The sequence below is a fragment of the Coloeus monedula genome, assembly GCF_965178545.1.
Source record: "Coloeus monedula genome assembly, chromosome: 4".
In the NCBI taxonomy this organism is placed as follows: domain Eukaryota; kingdom Metazoa; phylum Chordata; class Aves; order Passeriformes; family Corvidae; genus Coloeus; species Coloeus monedula.
Window position 1 is genome coordinate 41055720 of NC_138784.1, and position 23009 is coordinate 41078728.

General features: G+C 36.8%; 1 protein-coding gene across 2 annotated transcripts in view; it reads right to left on the reverse strand.

Annotated features, from left to right (window-relative positions):
- Positions 1-23009, reverse strand: part of CNOT2 (CCR4-NOT transcription complex subunit 2) — an 82755-nt gene that overhangs the window by 18671 nt on the left and 41075 nt on the right. For both annotated transcript variants that reach the window (XM_082279773.1, XM_082279774.1), the window contains exons 2-4: positions 15187-15309; positions 4095-4161; positions 578-725 (exon numbers count right to left, since the gene is read on the reverse strand). In XM_082279773.1, the coding sequence (XP_082135899.1) occupies positions 578-725; positions 4095-4161; positions 15187-15297 (326 nt within the window). In that variant the 5' untranslated portion in view covers positions 15298-15309. The remainder of the gene's footprint in view (positions 1-577; positions 726-4094; positions 4162-15186; positions 15310-23009) is intronic.

The following is a 23009-nucleotide window of genomic DNA, read 5'->3' on the forward strand; positions in this document are numbered from 1 at the left end:
ACAGTATTTGGCTACTCATTTAGATTACTAATGCAGGATAGACTCCGAGCTGTTGCAACTTAATTTGTGCTTAGCGACCAAACACTGTGTTTGGATTATTCTATAATTAATGCAGTTCCATATTTCTTCAGAAATACCAAATGACCAAATACCAAATACCAAATAGTAATCAAGTCCTTCGTCAGGTTTAGATAAATACTTAAGTATTATGCATATGAAAAGGCGTTACAGCTCTTTTCTAATGAGCACTTCAGACCTACAATCTTTGTATTCTTACACGGTGTATGACACCACACCAAAATTTTAACTGTACAGTCAAATAACAACCTCTTACATTCTGAAGCAGAATTTGCCAGCAATTTGTCCTTTACATACAAAAATAAAATACTGTCTTACAGTAAATCCTTACTTTTTTATGGTATTATTTCCCTAACACAGGCAGAGGTCCATAGAAACTTAGAAACTACTTTTCTTCTTTGTTAATTTATCAGACTGCAAAGTATGAGACAAAATATGCAGAACATTTAACAAGAGCTCTGCAGAAAGACACGCAGAAATATCGGCTATCGATAAATACCTGCTCGGAGATGGAGGCGTGTGAAGTGACATTGTTGGTACCCCTGTTGTTGGCGTTACGTGGCTCGGTAACTGAGTGCCTTGTGATAAGCTGCGATTTAACTGAGGGGTATTGTTGCTCATTCCCCTCATTGGAAGGCCTAGTGCACCTATTGAAAAAAAATTCAGAGGGGTGGAGATACAGAGCAATCAGGAACAAGGTCTTCTTCCATCAGGTGTAGATGGAAACAATTTATGGTGACAATGTACAAAAAAGTGTAAAGACTGAAGGTAAGTACAGTGTAAAAACTAAGTCCTCATTTGGATAGTAGAAACCCAATTATCAAATCTATCCCCACTTCTGTTTAACTCTGGAAAGGCTCTTTAAGGAATTTCTTATTTGAAGCCACTAACAAAATTTTGTTTCCTCTGAGACGTATACTGTAAAGGGCTGAATTTTGAGGTTTTTGATCAGGACATGAAAATCTACAAATTATTTCAAAAGAAGACAGAATTTAGGAAAATCGGTAACTTCACTCAAAAAAATGCTAATTACTTTTGAATAAATAAGTATGTATTTGATGAGTACTTAGAACACTGATTTGTCTTGCTAAAAATTAAGCAAATCTTTGATGAAAAAAGCAAGTGATGGATATCTAATTAACAACAACATTGTTTTTAGGACAGCAAAAACAACATTTGAGGCCAATTCTCTCTTTACAGTTTAAGTAGCTTCTTTATGGCAACAGTACTTCAGTGTCTGTGATCAAGTTTGACCTTATAAGAAAAGAAAGCAAGCAAAATTTTAATGGCCCTCTATTAGCATTTAAAAACATACAGAAGAGTTTTAACAATGTGATCAAAAGTATTTTCTACACAAACAATTGTGTGTGACAGAATAAAGCAAGCACTTCAGTGAGGTAAAAAATTCAATTACTTTCATTGAGAACAGCAGAAAATAGCCAGTTACTGCTCTGTGTTTCAAAAGGTCCAAAAACTTTATGAAGTTTTTCACCATTCTCACATCACTTTTCTGTGTTTAAGAAGTTCCAGAATTATGTTCAAAGACAAGAAAAAGTTATTTAGTGCAACACGGCAATAACAACAAATTTAGCAAATAAAAAACAATGGCTGTGACAACTCCTATTGCTTTGGCATAAGGCTACTGAGGCAGACTGACAGAACTCAAAACCTTATCTTGCAGACCAAACAAAAGAAAATTCTGATGGATCAGCACTCTCCCATGGTAGAACACCCCTGCAGAAGAGCTGAATATGCCAGTGTATAACATGGTTAAATACTAAGAATGCAAAGAACAGACATGGCATATGCTCAAATTATTATCATGGACAAAGCCTGAAGAAATCTCCCAGTCATCCAGCTTTTACACTTTAAGAACTGCAGTCTGTGTCATACCCTAAAATTTGCAATCCAGGGAGTTTGCAGTAAAACTCAAGTGTTTAAAACATTCAGATTTATCTCTATACGTTCAGATTAAGAGGTAGCGTGACTTGCTATAACAAGCATCCTAATATTTCATTAAAAGTTGATTACATTAAAGTGTTCACTGTAAATATTTTGGCAATTTGCTGCATCAGAATAATTTCAATGAGCATAAATATATATTATAAATAATATTTCCCCTTGATTAACAATTACATGGGATTTTAAAAATAAAATGAGACCAAAAAAATTACATACACTTTTGAACGAGATACAGCACACCAAAAAACCCGATTAGGATATTCAACTTAATTTTGTGCAAGCATTTGTTTTAGCAAAGCCAGTTTTAGATGGTTATTTCTTCTTGTTGGCTTTCTTTAAACTTGAAGTTTTAACTGTTAAAGTTGTCACAGTGAAGTAGAACCATATTCCTGGCAAGGAGGGGCAGTTGAAATATTCACCATATGAAGAAAAAAAAATCCCAAACCCTTTTTTCTTACACTTTCCACTTTTCTAATGGACACAAGAGATCTACATAGACTGTGTTGGAGGCAGACCAATGAAATGGCTGATTTCCTTCCTACTTGTCGAGTTTAAGTTACATTAATGCTGTAACATGACATCTTGCTTAATGACTGACAGCCACCAATCATTAAAAGTGCATAGGTGCTATCAGCTTTGTTTTTCCTAAAGTATATTTTAATCATAACCATGACTTTAACACAAAAGTTTCTTGCCCCTCTTTCTCAAGATCAGGTAGAAACTGAAACCTGATAATATTTATTTTCAAGGTTTTAGGCATACATGTCTCCATGTTACAGAGATTACATCCTAGGCACAGGAACCAACTGAATGAACAACCAAGTTGATAAAAAAAGTTTACCTTAAAAAATAAACAACAAATAACTGTGATAAACAGAATTAATAAACTATTTCAGTATCTGTATACAGTTAAGTCTGAAAGGTTCAACAGTGCCAGAATGAGCACCTTGAAGACAAGAGCCAAACGTGACTCTCACACTGGCTAGAAGCTGCTCATATAAATCCCAGTAGCATTAAAATGGCAGTTTATATTACAGGGTCACTCATCAACAGCCACTGAGATAGGAAAAAAACTTCCAAAAAACCACTGCCACCAAAAAACAAACAAAAACAACCCCCAAAACCCCACTGTATTTTTAAAACTATTTCAAGAAAGCCGAAAGAAGTCGGGAAGGCCATGCATCTAGCAAATAAAGCCTTTAGTTTGTCCAGATAAAAAAGTCCAGACTCTCTAAAGTTCTCTGAAGACACTTCTTCTTGGAATCTGAGTCAAATGCACTTAGCGAGACAGCAGAAAACATTTAAAAGCATACAGTGACAAAGGAGAGATGATATTCACAACCAGTTTTACTTGTGGAACTGTATCTAACTCAGATATTCTGAGCCACTGCCTGAGTGCACCTCTCGGTTACCAGAAGGTTTAGTTCTCAGTGCTGGCCCTAAGTTAGGTGGTCCTTAAGTCAGCATTATAATCACTGAGACTGTTGCTCTATAGCTCTTCTATTGCAACAGTGTCCATATGACTGGCAGATACATGAAATCTTCAAGGTACCGGAAAGAAAAAAAAACAGTGATGCAGAAAGCAATAATCCTAATCCTAAAGGCATGTCTCTTTGTCAAATCCAAGTTGCCAAGCATGTACACAAGATTTATTGTGTTCCTGTAGAGCATGAAATACCAGTTACATTTAAGGTATAATTTCCTTCTATTCCTTATATAGTTGTCTGAACTAGGCTCATTTTGGCCCAGCTTTCTTTCTTTAGGTTTTTCCTTCAGAGAGTCTGTTAAATCACAGGTAATTAAATCACAGATAATAGTATGGTTATATTTGGACATTTAGCAGTTATAAAGTGACATATATGACATTTTGCACAGTAAACACTGCAAAAATGCGTATTAAGCAAAGCAAAAATGTATCTTAAAATAATTGTATATAGAGACATACTCTCGTTTTTACAATCACCAGAAAACAAAGCCATCTGCATGTTCCAGAGTGTCAAACTGTAATATATTTAGCATAAAATAAAAATATTATTGATAAAAAGAATTCTTACTTTGTTGCCCGTATAAACTTGCCCCAAACTGAGACAGCTGACCTGATGTTGATGGTGATGCCAGCATCTAAAATGTAAGAAGATTAAGAGGTTATTAAAGACATAAAGATACTGTGCTATCTTGATCTGGAAGTTTACAACACTATGTTATGCCAAGAAAACCAAAACAACTGAAAACTCATTCAAAGTCATGAAAAAATTTAGAAACTCCCCAAAATATCAGTACAGTAACACATGTAGCAGTGTATTACACATCAATAAAAATTTATGACTTCACCTGTATAAACACAGACTTTTACTTGCAACAAAGAGCACGAAGATCTACAAGCTTTCAGGTTTCCTTACAGCTAGAAGACCCATCATTACAGAAAAAGAAATACTGCTTTACTTAAATCAGAGATCATCTTCCTCTGCAAACCATGTCTCATACAACCAGATCACTTCCTGCTCAACAAGTGAAAGTTTTGTATTATCCTTTACAATATAAGTGGATAGGTAGCAGCAGGTCTATATGAACAGATACGAACTTCAGATAAGATTCCATTGTTAAAATTATAATACACTGCCCTAAGAGCTAGCTTCATGCTTGTACACAGATATGAACAGGACCCACAAATGTCAGAAGCAGTATTTCTTGCTCTACCATGCCCACTTTAGAGAAATCATGTATTACTAAATATTTCCATTAAACCCTTTATCAACTTTCAGACACCACACCAGAAATGTGACAAACTCTAGAGACTCTTGGGAAGAGTAAGATCTAACTAAAAATCACCAGCACCATCTATGAAGAAAGATGGAGATTTGGGTTTGCATACCCCAGAAAGAAGGCAACTAATGTAGGCACATGACACCAGATTTCCAATCTCTGTTGCAAGGGGAAAAGAAAAAACTGTTCTCCATGCTTCTGAAGAAATGTAGAGTATGAATTAATTTGAGAAACAGTATTAATAACTTTCTAGACAACAGTCTAAATACTTGGAAAAAAACCCTTTGCAGTCTTGAGGGAAGTTAAATATTGGAACATCCATCCCCATATGCTTTTTTTTGTTGATTAGCTGTTCACCAACACTAGGTATAGCTGATTGTCCCCCTGGAGCAAGAAGAGTTATTAGCTGACCTAATCCCTCCATCCACAACAGCACATGCTACTTCTGCTTAGTAACACATGGGCAAATAGCTGCTTGTTTAGTGAATTAGTCTGGACTTGGACTGAATTTTAGGATGGTTTCATGGAAAGGAATGTCTGGATTCTTAGACATCAGGCAATTTCAACCTTTTTCGACTTGAGAGTAAAGAATTCAAATCAAAATAACTTTACTGTGATAAACGGCAAATTGCTTTGTTGATATCACCTAGACAGATGAAAAATTCAAACAAACCTTATAAACTGAATCTGCTAGTTGTCTATACTGGGGCCAAATCCAGATGGTAGAAATGAGAAAGAAGACATGCAGGGTAAGTCACTAAGTATCAAAAGTAGCATTCACATCTGTAAGTCACAAAGTATTTATGATTTTTTGAATATATACAGAAGGCACGAAAAAAATTACAGCAGGCAATTACTGTAGACCATCAGAAAATAAATCAGTAATATTACCTCAACATACATTATACTCACACATATTAAGAACAGAGTGCACATATTTGATAGTAAGCAACTACAGGAACAAACATCCATACTAGTGTACATAGGCGATTTGAAACAGCAAGATCTTCTTTCTTAGTGAAGAACTCACTGTGAACAAAAACCCACTTTAAGTAACAACCAATGGCTTCAGCTCAGCATTCGTATAACCAAGTTCACAGGCCATAGCTGCATCAGCAAGTGATGCAGCCAGAGGGAAGAACATTTGTAAAAAAAAAAAGTTGGCTCTGGGGGCCTAACAGCTACTGTATGGTTTCCTAACTAAAACACTTGATGCCATGGACTAGTGAGTGGACTAGCCAATTAGTGAGTAGCACATGTCTGGTGCACTGCAGAAACATCACTTCCAACCTGTTTTTATTCAGAAGGAATAAAATTCACTCACACTAATGTTGCTCTGCAATACGAACCAATGCATGATGAAGTGGGGACACTGGGGAGATAAGACTTCAAAAGCATACTTCCCCCCCAAACCAATCAACTGATGTTCATTAAACACTGATAAAACAAGCTGACACAGTAGTTTTTAAGAAAGGAAAGACAAAGTAAAATGATGAAGTTAAAAAAACGGCATTCAAATTTGATATATTGGAAAATCCTAGAACATGTTGCAAGGTGTGAAAAATTGTAATTCTATGGGGAAAAAATGAGAGGCAGAAAGTTATAAGACAATGATAAAGGCACAGACAATGATAAAGGCACACAAGTTCAAAAATAAAAACCAACAAACCAGACACTGAGAGAGAAACATCAGTCAGAAAGTACTACCAGCTTTGGGACAGATAAGCAAAGCAGTTAAGCCAAAAAAGAACATCCCAGAAGCACAGCTGCTCGGGGAATTCAAAAATTGCTGTGATGGCATGTGATGTAATAAGCAGAAGATGGTACAGACCTCAGCATGAAAATCTTTTATTTATAATGTTAATTTAGAGTAAAAAGCTCCATAATTAAACCCCCAAGAGGCACTAGATTACTTTAAAGAGAGGAAAAAAAAGAATCCCACCTCTTGTACAATGAATACTACTTGATTTTTAAAATTCATTTAAAAGCAGTAGCAAATAATATTTATTGAACACTGCTTATTTTGAAACATTGCAAAGTAGGTCACATCTATTGTGCCACTTACTTCTACATGAAAAGTTAATTGCAAAATGACTTGTAGAGAAACCTTTATAGAAAACCATAATAAAGGCCAAGCATTAAATTCAGTAAGTCTGATAACTTCATGTCATAACATGCTTAGAACATCAAAGACAACAAGCCTCAAGAAGGAATCAATAAAAAATCCTGTGGATCTGTTACAGGAAGATTAAATGCAGCGTTTCTCAAATCTCATGGAGAACAAATACAGTCTATGGGTATCTCATTCCATCTCTACTTTATTAAACACCTTTTTCTGTCATATCTAAGTAAGGAACAATTTTAAATTGTCTTGTTTTTCTATTATTTCCATACAATTTAGACCAAGAAAAAAAAATTAAATTCAGCAAAACCCTAACCTATTCTACCAAAATTTCTTGATTTGCATTCAAACCCTCTGCACCACTATGATAGTCTACTCAAACTTGGTCTACCAAAGATAATGAAGATTCAAGATGAATGGCATTAGTATTACTAAAAACACTCCTTCTGGCATTTTGCAATCATTATTTCCTCTGACTGGGCTACTTGCTACATGACACAGAAAATAAAACAGCTCTCCATGAGCATGCTTGCAACTGTGACTGGAAGTCACTTGAATTTCTTTTAGTCTATAACAGCCAAAGGTCATAACCTTAATAAAAACCAAAGCAGGCTAAGACTTAAGGTGACTAAAGCATCTTCCAGTTGTTAAGACCTACTAAGTTTTACACAATTATGTCAGAATCTTAGGGAAAAAATGCTCAGAATTATAGTTGCAACAACCTAAATCAATTTGCTAGTGGTTAACAACCACAAAACCCAGCATGGGATTTCTTCTTTTCCAACCTTGTATCGCCAAACTAGGCAGATTTTTTTTCAATTAGCTTTCCCTATGTTGTTATTAGGAGACAGAGGAGGCCTAAGACTTGCCTCTCCCATGGGACAAGGCGACAACTGATCAAAAACGACGTTGTGTAACATGAAGGGTGCACTCTGCCAGCATACTGGAAAGACCAACACTCAATACTGGCAGGCTGAAAGACTAAGTTGATGACAGTCAACTTAGGACATGGATATCATGTTACTCACGAGCCTCAAACAGTGACAGGGGAATTCTGATCATGGAAGATTATGCATCTAAACTCAAACCAACTGATGATCCAAGTAGATGGCCCAATTTTTCTGGACTGGTCCACACCAAGAATCAATAAGCTGCAAGGGGCTATCAGACAATTTCCTATCCCTAGTGCTGAACAAGATTTTACTTTAACTGCTTTCATTACTCTTGATCAGTTTACTGCAATAAGTTCATTTGAGAGTGTCAACAGATCTCGAAAAACCAGCACCAGGAAATGCTTACATTTGCCAGAACTGCGAAAAAACTGCTGCACTTTGCAACCCTCTCAGCAGAGTGGAGAACATAGGCTGCAGCCCTCCTGAAAGCAGAGGGAGGTGGTAGGAGGGAGGTCCAGTGGCAGAGCTGGCTGAACAGGCTCCTGCCTCCCCGTGCACTGCAGCATCCTGCCTCTTCCAAGCAAAGCCCCAACTCAGTGTGGGGACAGCTGCCTGTCACCATCACTGACGTGGTAGCACACACTGGCAGGGTGGCACCAAGAAAACTCAGTAAAGCAATTCTGTGAAGGCTGCTACATTATGTAGTTATAGCCCAAAGCTACTTTCTTAAACATGAGGCAAGCTGTAGCTAAAATACATTGATCTAGCACTACAAAGTCAACCCCTAAAAGCAAAATATGTTAGAATAAGCAAGTTTGTGAGTAATATCAGGCCTGATAAATGATGGGTTTCTCACAGATGCAAACATCAGCATAATTTTGTATTTACACTACTTTATTTCTGGTATCTACCATCTGTGCTGCACTACTTAATAACAACGTCTGACCCACAGCCTCGAAAGAAGAAAGCGTTATACTGACGTAAAAAACAGTAGTAAAACTAGTCAACAAATAACAGATAAAAATACGTATTTTTCTAGACTGACAGTTTTTAGTAGTGTTATTAGTCTTCCTCTTTAAACCATCTTTTAATACAGCACTCACAAAATTCCCATTTTACATTAAAGTATTTCCAAATCTCAGTATCATAAATCAATGAAAACCTTGTATACATATATAAATACAGGTTATTATCTGCCAGTGAAAATTACTACTGATGTAAATAATTTGTGAAATATAAATCCAAGTACAATACTGGAAAATAAATGAAATTTTATTCTATCTTTCATATTTCATCACTTCTGGTTGGTTGTGATCTTCTGCCTCTAGCAGCACTGGGAAGTACAAGGAGGTAGGACCACACTGTTGATGCCACCAATATCTCAAGATCTTAGAGACAAGATGCTGCTTTTGAATGACAGTGACATTATTTATGTGAGGTTAAGATGGCTACCGAAGTAAAGCTCTAAAAACAAGTTCTCCCTGTGTAGAGACATTGTTTGATAGTACAGTTTATCAATGAGCCAAATGACTACTGAAAGCTCATTGACAAATGCTATAAAAACTGCCAAAGCAATTAAGAACTAGGACAACAAAGCAAGTATTTTATACCAACTAAATAACTAGCTGCATACAAAAAAACCCAAACAAAATGCCCACCACTGAGCTCATAAACCATCAATATTACACAACAGCATGTTCAATGAACTGAGTTACTGGGTAAGAAACCATAACCTTCCCATTCTAGAAAATGCACATGATTTTATGCATGGAATTAAGCTAGTTCAAGGCACCACTTCAAAAGCTAAAGCTGACATATAAAAATTACTATACATTGTGAAGTGGAGATGCAGTAAAATAAAGCTTCTAGATGAAGATGGAGCACAGAAAAGTATAGAACACCTACCATAGTAATTTAATTATTCTATTAAAAGCCTAAATACAAACTCAGTCATAGTGAAAGTTATACTACAGTCATCAACAGTAAAATTAATGTCCTTGTGACATAATTCCAAATTGTAAAGGGATGTGAACTAACTTATATTCAAATATTTATTTGTCAGATACATACTTGCATACTGTGTGAAATAGTATAAAAAAACCACTTTTGTCCCTAAGCAAAATTACTTTATGATGTATTGTTTCATTTGATAAATCCATTTAGGTGTAAACTTACAGGTGACACAGTAAAGGGCACATTTTATATTTGAAACTTTTTTGTTCTTTCAGCATACTGTATATCTTTCTTATGAAAATGCACACTATAGGCAGAAAGACGATAGGCTCTGAAAGGGAACTGCAATAAAACACAGAGTTCCTTGAATTTTTACCGATCTCATTTCCTGCAAGTCCTTCCAACTATTTTCATCAATGGCACTGCAATTTTCATACTCCTAAAGTTTGTTTGTTTCCATCAGGGTTTTTGCTTTGTGGTTTTTTTTTTCCTTTCTTTTGTTGGTTGAGTTTTTTTAAAAAAAAACCTTTTGTGTACACAGAAATACATGCAAGGAATGTTTAATCACTCTTCAGGAAGGTGAAAAGTAACTGCTGCTTTGTAACTCACACTTCAAAGAGTGAAGCCTAAACCATGCGTTTCACAAAGAAAGCAGGGCAAACCAACTCACTACTCAGTCAAATCTACAAGAATGTTTATGTGCAAAGTAATGCATGTGAAAATATTAATTTGCCATTTACAATTAAAGACATTCATCTATTTATTTCTCAAAATAAACTTTAGGGGTTTTTCTCCCTCCACAAATGGATCAAAACTATTCAGACAATTACAAGTTAGGTTAATGTACAGTATCTCCATTCAGCCAACCAGCACTGGTGCGAATGCTACAACTGCTCCTGACACAAGGGGGTTTCATGGGAATTCTTAAATACATACAACTCCATATGAAGCATCTGAAGTAAAATTATGACTAAGGCAAGAAAGATACCTTAGAAAACAAGATATCAGACTTCCTCAGAATCCTAAAATAATAGCATTAGAAAGTCAGCAATTCATCTGAAACAATGAGATTCAGCAACCTTAAAGCCAAAGTTGTCTCCAGAAGACTGACTAAACTCTTAAACATTTAGTTTCCAAAACTTAGCAAGATTCTGGATCTCAATCACAATGGCAAGCTAAGCCTTCAGGTTTTTCTCTCTTGTAGAAGTACCAACTCCTTATAAGGCCAAGCATTTCAAAACACAGTAAAAGTAAAGGTTCTATAAATCAGTTTAATAGAATCACAGTAAAAGGCCTTTGACCACCTTTCATTGTACCAGCACCACTGACATCTGCCTTCGTGCAACTGTCTCATGACAGAGGAACTCCTGAATTTCATCCACCACAGACATGCTTCAGCTCAGGATGGAAGAAACTTCGGGAAAGCAGGCTCCCAGAATCAACAACCCATTTTTCTGTACTCAGTATCCAAATCTGAGAACTTCCTAGTGCCAGGGAGCTAGATAAACAATTGCAATGAGACAAATCTAATCTTCAAGCTAGATCTCACCTGCCACAATTAAAGGTAAAAATCAGAAGTATTACTACTACCTTACAGCAAGCATTTTACTAACTGTTGAGTAACTGGGAAAGAAAATGAACAGCAAAGCATTGGGCCAAGATTTGAAAAAAACATTAACTGAAAAAATCTCCTAACTTTCCTGATTGGGCAGACCTTCATTAAAATGCATGTCTGTCTACTGTCAGATTTATGACAACAGTTCAGACCAACAGAAGATGCTCTGGTCTTACACTCTCATGTACACATTTTCAGTAGATTGGGCTAGATTGGTCAAACCTTGTGGAGCCCTTCTTACATTCTCATACATCAGAAATCAGAGTAGTTCAGACTGAATAGCTCCAATCTTTTCTCAAAGCTCATCTGCATTTTTGTTTTGTTCATTTAAAAACTGTAGTTTCAAAAGTACATGAAGGGCCTTGAGTTACTAATTTCTACCACTGTCGCTCTATCCAAATAAAAATACATGTATTCATGTCCTGAAAATTATTTTGCTGAGTGCACAGACAGCTTAATTAAGTTGGTGAAATTAGCCACAAGTAAGCCCTGCAATTATTTTGTGGGCACACAGTGCATCATCTTGTCAATTTATGTTACAAGGACCCCACTTGTTTCCAGCCAAAAGGCAAACTATTTTCTTAACCTGTTCTGTGTTCTGAAAGTACTATAAAACACCTAATTTCTTTGTTAAAGGATTACTATGACCTGGTTATCATGCACTGACCAAGTGCAGAAAAATTCACAGACAGAGCATTCATGTATATACTCTGTTCCACTTCCCTACTTAGCTCAGCAAGCGTGTAATGACTCAAGGCAAAGCAACTTACTTAGTAAAAAAGAAGCATAAAACGGCTTGAGCAAAATGTAATCTCATCTAAGGAACCATAACTTATCCAATCAGTATCCGTATGATCTTGGAAGCACTTGTGCATGTGAGTAACATGCAACTTTTCCATTTCTATTACCATATTAGTCCTGTTTATCTAGAACTCCTTTCTCTAACGAATAAACAGTAATTTAAAAGAAAACTTCTAGCTCTTAGCTACACTGAGGCTGAAACAAAAGTAACATGTCCAAAATTATTTGCTGCTAGTTCTCTCCCCACGTCAAAAGTCTTTGAAGTTTAAGACAGGACTTGGCTTGAATTTACTGTAAAAATAAGTTTTATAAAAGTAAGTTCTGAAGTTTATACAAATATGCTAGCAGTAATAGTCCTTACTCCAAATCTCAGGAGGATTTCACCATTCCCTATGTTCCTCCATTTGGAGTATACATACACACACGAGCAGCAACAGTTCCTTGGAAAGTAGTAACATTCAAGATCAGAGTAAGTACAACTTCAACAAAGTGAAAACCAGAAACATCTAGTTATATCCAGTATAAGGGTAAATACTAAACAAGCTTTAATCTTTCCTAAAGAACAAAATTTAAGGAGGCCATTCACAGAGGCCTCCACCAAAACCATTTTATTTCAGTTTGAAGAACTCTAGAAGATAAATGAAGCATAAATGAAGGACTCTGCATTCATATGTACATATCATACACTGGAGAGAAAAAGAATTAACATTTAAGTAAATTTTTACAGGTCAGTTGCAAAACCCTGCAACATTAATTTTATCTGCTTTCAGTAAAGACATAAATGAAGCTGAAAATGAAAAAAGAGGAGTAATTTAAATTGCAGTAAAACTGCACCTTGTTTAGATAATGTAAGAGTGATTTACTTCTTTCCCCAATATTTCTTCTACTTTTATTTTATTCACACAGTAGATGTGAAGACAGAAGGATTCAAAGTGCTTCAAGATCTAGAATGCTGGAATTTTTCCCCCAGGTGTTCATAAAATTTGATCTAGCTTTCAAAGATTAGTCTTTATTAGCTTACTAGGAGAAAACTCTGAGCAATTTTACTTTAGCCTGTCAATACTGTTATCGAAACAACAGAGTCAATATATTTATTTTCATATACAACATTTTTAGCAGAATTCTAGATTAAAGACTATTTGAAAACATGGTTATTTTCAACAGGAAAAGGTTTTCAAAGCCACAAAAGAAGTTGGAAACTAAGAGAATGCCTACCTTCTTATCTATGGTGAGCCAAATGAAACAGCAAATGGAACATGTAATACACTATATACGTTTAGCTACACGAGTGATCAAAGGTGTACAGTCAGTATTATCACCGTAAATTTATTTTGATAAAAACTTATTAAGATAATAATAAGAATAGCATGTAACAGTTTAAAATTTCATAAGCATAAACTCAGAAAGTTGTAATGGTCAATAGTGAAGCTACAGGAGCTCAGGGAACCTTAAAAATGATTTGGAAATAAAATTTTAAAAAGCTTTTGCAAATCCACTCTTCTATTTCTTGTCGGAATGACATCACTCTTCTGCCAACTACAGTAGGCTTCTATGCCCCATTTTGGCCACTTCTCCCACAAGCTTTCATGATTTCTCATTTGTCATTCCTGGTGTCTGGAACACCCACCTTCCTTGTCTTGAAGTTCCATTCTAAGATCCACTTCTGCAACTGTGCCTACAGAAAAAGTAGGCAACTAAAACATTCACTGTGTCAACAATGTGCCAAGCCATCAGCTTTCACTGTGTACACTGTGCAGCATAACATTTATCTCACTTTACCTTTCTTACTACACCATAGTGATGTTTCCCTCAGTGCATGAAGTCTAAAAGTGGGGATTTAATGTACAAAAATCACTTTGGAGAAATACTGTCTATTGGTTTTAAGAGTGATAGCTGCACCTCATGGTGAAAGGATGTATATGCAACATCCTAAATACTCCATTGTGCCTACATGCATCTGTGGTACATGCACACATGTAATCAATATAAAGAGAAAAGAGCAGCCCATTTAGTTTTCTTTACACTATACTACATTTTAATCCTTTGCTAGTTCACCTGAAATTTCTTATCAATTTATGGAACTGAATTGGAAAGCTGCATTCATGCTTTTTTGTTCCATTTTGTCTGAAAAGGCCTTCTACTCTCTAAACCTATTTTCTTCTCTTTGAAAATCTAAATTAAAATTCAGCTAAGAGTCTGTAGGAAGTGCTTATGTTGATACAGGTCAAGGTCTATCAAGACTGTGCTCACAACTGCTATTAACTTTATTTCTAGACAGTCTTGGAGGCATACCTGAAGCATTTGCACCTTTGCAAAAATTTGAACAGATATATTTTTTTTTTAATTAAAAAGAATATGTTGCCTACACATTAAATGCAAGCCTGCCATGAGATGGTATTACTGAGCTGCAAGTGACATGAACTTCAAGCCACACTTTCAAGTCCTCCATGTATTTCTACACGCCACTCCATATAAAAGTGAAATACTTTACTGCCTAATTTATTTAGCTTTGGTAAGAAGCAGCAGAGCTTCAGTAATGCCAATGCAGTTCAAACATACAATCTGTCATTACAAAGAGGAAAAAATGTTTAGGAATTACTAGTTTCGTAACTTTGTGGCTCTACAAATAGGAGAAATACCTAACTTAGACTACTTCAGCACACAAATTGCACAAGGCGTTTTCAGAAACTAAAAATGGCTGAAGATGTAAAACGCAAAACCACAACAAAAAAACTTTGTAGACACAGCATGTAAGCACAAGATATAATCAATAACTCAATTTAAATTACAAATACAATTCTTCAAGATGAAAAAAACCCCAGCCACTGGCAAGCATACGGCTGAAGTTCACATGAATAAATTCACTAAAATTAAAGCACTTGCCACTGGAAACAGCCATGTACAGCTTAAAGCTAAATGAAGCCTCTCCTCACGTACATTTCACATACTTGAAACCACCCCAGTACTGAAAGAAGAAAATTTAAGTTTATTCAACTTACATCTTTTTCTGACCGATGTGGGAACATCGACGATTGGCTGTAGTACATGTTCTCATCATGGTAGTCACCATCAACTCCCTCTACAAACTTCTTCCTTGAAGCACCAAACATGCTGTTTGTCACCTAAATAAGAAGAAAACTTATTATATACCATACATGATTTGGTTTGCTACATACTTGGTATATATTTTAAATATATATATGTAAGGATTGTTAAAAACCCCTGCCTCTAAATATCTGGAAATTCTGCGTAAAAATACTTTCCCATATATTGCCAATGTAATGGTTCTTTCAAGAGGGATTTTCATCTGACATAAACTCATATTCCAGAAACAACTGGGGTGGGGAGAGGGGACACATTTCATTTTCTGGAAGAGTGCTGTTATGTTTATTGTTTTTTGAGTTCCATGACCTTACACCCAAGCTTATTTAAAACTACAATGTGTCAGAAAACAAAAGAGCAAACTTCCCTAGTTTTCCTCTCCTCAGGTACACATTTTCAACCTAAAAGGAAATAATTAAGGAATATTCTTTAGAGCTCAGCCACCTTAAAAGAAATAACAAAAATAAAAGAGAGGGGGAAAAAAAAAAAGATCCGTGAAATCTTCCATGTCTCATCACCTGAACTTGGAACACCAGCTTTTCTACTTAACCCCACTCAGATCCATGATTAAGTAAGGGAAGGTTGAGCTTAACCACACTCAACAACCTCATCACAGACTGGCAAAGTTACGGCAGACAGCCCATAAAAGCCCACTAGATTTTATTTTATCCTTACTCCCAGGAGCACACACGCACACAGAGCTGCTAAGTCAGGAAATGGAAACTAAAGAAACAGCAGCCACACAGCTGGTCACAGAACCTTAATTCATTAGCAAATTTAATCCTGCAGCAAGGTCATACAATGTCACTAAAGCATCTACTGCACACAGTGCATACTTATATACCTGACTCTCATTTAATCATCTGACTATGAAGCTACAGCCCAGCACAGTGTGCACTAACCAAGCACTGCTTTAACCAAACAGGTTAACATTCAAACCAGTGAAGCAGCACATGTGGGTCAGCACAGAGCAACCTGCCCAGTTTCTTGTACCATATGGGGAGACTGGAGAGAGTGCAACCAACAGGATGACAATCAACCCTGAGCTATTGCCCTATGTAATTTATCTTCACAAGGATCCTTATCATCTTGAAAGTTAAGGAAGCTAAGGTACAGTTAACTTATGAAATGTTCTGAACCTTAAGATTTATTATCTTCACTACAGCATTAGATAAATTTAAAAAACCAGGATTTTAAACTTTTTTTTTTTAAGCCAGTTTGCACTACCTTAGGCTCATGCTTGAAACTGAAATTTCAAGATATTTCTTTTGGTTGGCTGCAAGAAGAGTTACTTTCAGCCAGAAATCCTCTTGACAAAAATCCCTGCTGACACAAAAGTACTGTGATATTCCTCACCATGTGGCTTATTCAAATTTCACCTTTACTGATGAAGATTTCTAGGCAGTGTTTAAATAACACGGTTGTTCCTATACTGGTAAGAACTAAACCCCATGATTTCAAAGTCATAGTACTTTTGAGTAAAAGCAGTCAACACCTGGGATGCATTTAATACAGCTATACTCACTGAATAGTCTCAAAACATTTGGCTAAACACAAGTCTATTGCACTACTCCTAGAAGAGGATTTCAGATATTCAGTCTACTGATATTCCAGAACAAATGTAAAATCTGTTACAAATAGGTGAAGGATGGCATGTAAAGGTACTGTATACCCTCCCCAGATGGAACTTGTATTTTATGTTTTTTACAAAAGATGTGCAAATATAAGGTCCCACAGTGCTAGAATGTGATCAGCTGACTTTCACACTTACAGTGAAGCTTTCATTACACTGTAAGCATATCCCACTGTGTCAATCCCCTTACAATGCAATTATCACCTACCAGATGGGATGGAGCATTTAACAGGCTAAGGGATTATCTTGTCCTTTGCTCTGCCTGAGTAAAGCGCAGAGAGATGAGCAGTTGCATTTAACTGCAGTAAAAAGGATAGTGAAATGCCTTGGCGAAGCTATCTTCAGCAGTGAAGAGAAGGTGGAGTCTCATCCAACTACTGCTCCTGAGAAGCAGAAAAGCAGCTTCTCACAAGTCCCAAAGAATTCTTTGGTGCTCCTTTAAAAATACCTGGGATACGAAAAGGATTATTCTTTTGCCACATAACCTTTTCTTGTGATACGTCATCAGAGTAACAACTGAATTGTGATAGAAAGCAAGTCACTGACACTGACACACACGGTACTGTACCAATGTAATACCTAACCCTGAGCTACAATACAGGAGCTATATAAGGGGAAAAAACTATTCTGTCTTTGACCCTGCAGATTTTGATCTTATTTCTGCAAAGGTCTACACATGGCTGGCTACATATGTACTGTAAAGACTTCTGAGTCAGCAGATCAGAGCTCTCAAAATATATGTCGATAGCTGCTGCAAGAAAGTTCATATGTCCAAATAGAAAGTCTTTCTACTGAAAAGCTGACAGATATTTTAAATTCTCTACTAAATTCAAACTTTCCAAAAGATTATTTTCTATACTGATAATTATATATGACAGTGGCCTAAAAAACTAATCAAGGCTATACCCTGAAGACTGATGAAGTACAATGGTATTAATATGGAGTCTGACAAGAGCATGGTTATTAAGAAAGAAATGAAGAAAACTTTTAATAATTAGATAAATATTGATATTTTTATTGGAAATCCATATTTCTACAAGACACCTAACAGAAATGTGCTGATGAACTCCAGAGAACAGAGCAGGCTGCAGCTGTAGGGGAAGAGAGGAAGGCTGAGGAGCCTGCAGTGCTCTTGTCTACTACCCAGCTGCATCACTGCACCCAACTACTCTGAAGACCGCCAAAAACTTGTTGCCAAGACTGACACTTCCTCACAGCAGCATTTTTATAAGTGATTTTGTGTTGTTCAACTCTGCCAAGTGAAGCAGTCGCATGCAATGTTCAAGCTATCCAAACTCCCACTGAGGGAAGTGGTACAGGCACTGGAAGGCATTCTGGCAACTGCCTACACCCCTAACAGGATTCCACTCCACTAGAAAGAGTTGTCACCTGTTCTTAGGGTGAACCACAGCACAGATCACAACAGAGAAATGCGGTGGCACAATTCACACTGCTATCCAGCCCTGTCACAAAACTAACAGCACAGTAACATGAGGTGAGCTGCTAAAAGCCAGTAACAGGAAGAGCAGGAACTGGGATTAGAGACTTCAGCTGCAGCTGCTGTAGCCAGGTTGCTTACTTTGTGCTCATTCTGAAGCTGAAACCAGCAGACAATTTATCTACTTCCCAATAGTCACTGGTGACAGTAAATGGCTGGCAGACTTCTGAATCAGAGCACCTATCCCCATGCAGACTTTTATATTACAGCAGGTTTATGCAATGACAGTGTCATATTGATGCCAGGTTAGCAGCAGGCACCTTCCAATCCATGTTAACTTGTTCCGGTATTCACGAACATACTCATTAGTCACTCATGCTACAAGCATATGCACAGATATTGGAAAAACACTGCTGTGGTACTCTTTGTAAGAAGGTGTGAGAATAACTGGGTCGGCACCAAATGCAGGCAGATCTGCAGATGGAACTTAGCTGCTTATTTCCTAGGACAAGAAGCCACCAGGAAACCTCACACAGTTCCCTTTTCACAGACTGATAGATCACTGCCCAATCAGCTATGAAAGTAAATACAGCAAAGTTCATGAAGCACTTGCAAATAAATTTTAAACCCTTTGGAAAGTAACAGTGACCTGAGGTTTTGGACCTTCAGGTACAGGGTCTATACTGGTGAGGTGAAGAAAGGTAGAAATCAGCTCTTATATAAGTTCCTCATTCATACATATACACGCGCGCACACACACACAGAGGCCAACACAATCTGACAGAAATGGTATGGCAACTGCGTGGCAATTTTATTAAGCGAAGAATTCTTGCCTCTCAGACTAATGTCACACAGATCTCTCTCCTAATCTTCTAACTACTCTTCCTATCCTACTGTGGGAACTCAGCTCTCTGTTGCACAAGACACACTGGCAGTGTAACCATTCATTAAAAATGTAAAAACGGTGCATTTAGGTCAGTTCAGACTTTAGCATAATATTGCTTAAGTACTTGCAACTCCCACTGGTAGACCCATGCAAAATATTATTAGAAAATATTCATGGTGACACAGGAAAGAAAGGGAAGGAACCAGATGTTAGGAGTTAAGAGAACTAACCAGCCACGTGGCCACAAACCACATCCACTTCTGATCAAGTGTGCTTCTTTCAAAGCATGAGCTGCACTTGGGTCAGGGCAAGCCTTGGTATCAACACAGGCTGGGAGGTGAACAGCTCGAGAGCAGCCCTGCTGAGAAGGACTTGGGTGTGTTGATGAATGAGAGGCTGGACACCTGCCAGCAATGCGCACTCATAGACCAGAGAGCCAATTGGATCCTGGGCATCCAAAGCAGCGTGGCCAGGAAGGAGGGGATTCTGCCCCTCTGCTCTGGTGAGACCACACCTGGAGAGCTGCACCCAGCTCTGGGGTCCCCAGCATGGGAAGGACATTGCCTTAATGGAATGAATCCACAGGAGGCCACCAAGATGATTACAGGGATGGAACATTTCTCCTATGAGGAAAGGCTGAGAGAAATGGGATTATTCAGCCTGGAAAAGGTTTGGGGGTGATTTAATTGTGGCCTTCCAGTACCTGAAGGGAACCTAGACAAAATATGGATCATATAGTGACAGGACAAGAGGGAACAGCTTTACACTGACAGCGAGTAGGTTTAAATTAATGTTAGGAAGAAATTCCTCATTGTGAGGGTGATGAGGCACTGGCATAGGCTGCCCAGAGAAGTTGTGGATGCCCCATCCCCAGAGTTTTCAGGCTGGATGGGGCTGTGAGCAACCTGGTCTAGTGGAAGGTATCTCTGCCATGGCAGGGGTTTGGAACTAGATAATCTTTAAGGTCCCTTCCAGTCCAGACCACTCTATGATTCTATGTTTAAAACTCACAATTTCAAGCTAACGTTAATTGAGCAAAATGCAGTCAGAAACCTGATAAGACCTTTAAATTCTTCTGTGGAACATTTCCTAACAACCACTACAGGAGAACTAGAAGAGCTGTACAAATGTTATGAACTTTAAGGATCTAATAACAAGTTTGCTGTGGTCATTGACCTTTATCCTTCAGCTGAGAACATAACACAAAACAATAAACATCACTTATTTTAAAAAGATTTAAAGAGAAATATTTTTATTTGTGAGGAACGCTGCAGTATACTGTATTTCAGCACAAAAAAATCTGTCACCAATAACTGAAAATATCTTTGTGAAACTGAATTTGTATGGAAAAACTATTAAAAATTTTGTCTTAGCTGCAAGAAAATCTTCAAAATTTACTTATAAAGTGGTACTATGATTGTATATTAATATGTTAGTTTAACAGCCTGAAGCAAATTATACTATTAAAAAATGAAAACTAATTATATTTTTTGTTTTGCCATATTACTATAGGCAGTGCCCAAAGAGAGCTCACTTACACCACTAACACAGCCAAATCTAAACTAAGATGATAAATCTCACAGGAGAATTAACACTTTCAAATTTCCATAGAGAAAAAAATAAGCAAAAGCAACATTGAACTACAACTGAACTCATCTTCATGAGAACTGAAAACTATATATAGTAATACAAGTTAAAAAAAAAAAAAAGAAACCATTTCAGGAATTCCAGCAACATCTTCCCTTTCAGGCCTCTCCAGTGACTAGGGTGTTTGTCAACATGAACACTTTCATTACATGGAAGCAATTAAAAGTTGTAATCTCAGTCTGATGTTACAGAGCTTCTACCCATTTATATACTATTGCTTCTGATCTTGCTGCCTAGGTCTTAATAAGCAAAGGCAATAATTTACTCTATTTCTTTTCTGTCACAAATCACTGTTTTCACATAGGATAATATACTTGCACATCTGAAGTATCAGCAAAAGTGACCCTTAATGAGCCTTTCAGTGAGAAATAAGTGTCTCTCAAAATGCCTGTCAAAAATCATGTGAACCACCAAATCAGCCTGCAATTTAAGTCAAAATACAGAATTTGGAATTCCATCAGTTGGTTAGCTAGCATAAATTCAATTTATAGTAAAAAGTACTACTGTTTATGGTCCTATTTCTCAGCATCAAAGATAATTCCTATTTAGCCCAAAGTGGAACTGATATACAATAGAATATATATATATTACCAAGTTGCTAAATGCAAAAAATATTTCAAATCCCAAACCCTCACTGATAAATTAAAGCTATTAAAAAAAAAAAAGTACACTGGTACGAATAGATACCTTTAATTTTCTACACGAAAGACAAAACAAAACTAGAAGTTGAGATCCTTTGTTCTCCCATTTCACTTCACAATCACAGTCTGTCCACTTCTCCAAGGTGAATGATAACCTCCACTAGCACTGTATGATTATGCTACAATAGTCCCTCAAACAACAACTTTGTAGCACCAAAAGAACATCATCACAGCAAATGGAATCTTTCACTATATTTCTCTTTTTGTTAAAAGGTTTTTGTCCTTGATTAGCTTAATACTGGCACAGTTTTGCACCCATTATAAGAATACAATAGTATAATAGGTATTTTGTTCATCTTTTGTTTCTGTGTGACCTGCTCTAGGTGACCCTGCCTTGGCAGGGGGTTGGACTAGATGATTTCCAGAAGTTCCTTCCAACCCTAATGATTCTGTGATCTTTAACAACTGGCTTCATATTCTTTTAAGTTACGTAAGTCTTTAAGTTTCAATCTCAGAAACATGGAAGACTAAAAGACCACCAAACCATGAGAGACAAATCTGTCAAAAAAATTTTTAAGTTGGATAGCCTTTAGAATAAACTCCAGTACTTGTGTTTTATGATACAGAAACTGATTATTTTCCAAATTCACACAGCATTGTAGAAAATAACAGCAATTACAGACTTACACAGGTCAAGTCTCCGAATAGTTGAAGATGCAGCTGATCTCCTTGAAACACTGCATAGTCTTTCCTTTCAAAAAGTAACTATGACAAACAAGATGTACTGCAACCTACATGCAGGAATGCCACACAAAAATTTGGAGCATCAAGGAAATAAAGGACATATAGTTATGATTTTAGACTACCCTCCACTCCTATTCTCAAGAACAAACATCTACAGGGCAAAGTTTTACAAGTATTCTATGAAGTATAATAATGCCTTCAAAAGCTACACTAAAACCATGAATGTATGCCATATGCAAACTATACCCAAGCAATGCAGTCCCTAACATCAAAAAAGCCACAGGAATTCTCCTGAACAAGATCGACATGCTGTTTTTAACCATCTTTAACTCTTACAAAATAAACATTATAAAGCACTCCTGAAACAGAACACCACAGCAGGAGCAGGAAAAACTATCCTACATTAAAATAATAAAACCAACATTGAAATTGCTGAAGCTGAACTTGAAATTGTGATTACAAGAAACTCCATTTGGTCTCATAACATGGTTGACACTATGCCCATCCTGGGGCAGAGTCCTGCAGGTTCTCCTCCTATTAATCACAGGCAGAACACTTGGAATATATTAGAAACCAACAGTAGTTGCGGACTTGACTTTTCGTTAAGCTGGATGCCTTTTATGGGTCTGATCAATGAGTTATACTCATTAGGAAAATAATCTTCTGACAGACCATTCAACGAAATCTGAACACCTGTGAGGAAGACTTTTCAAATACAAGAAAGACAGCAA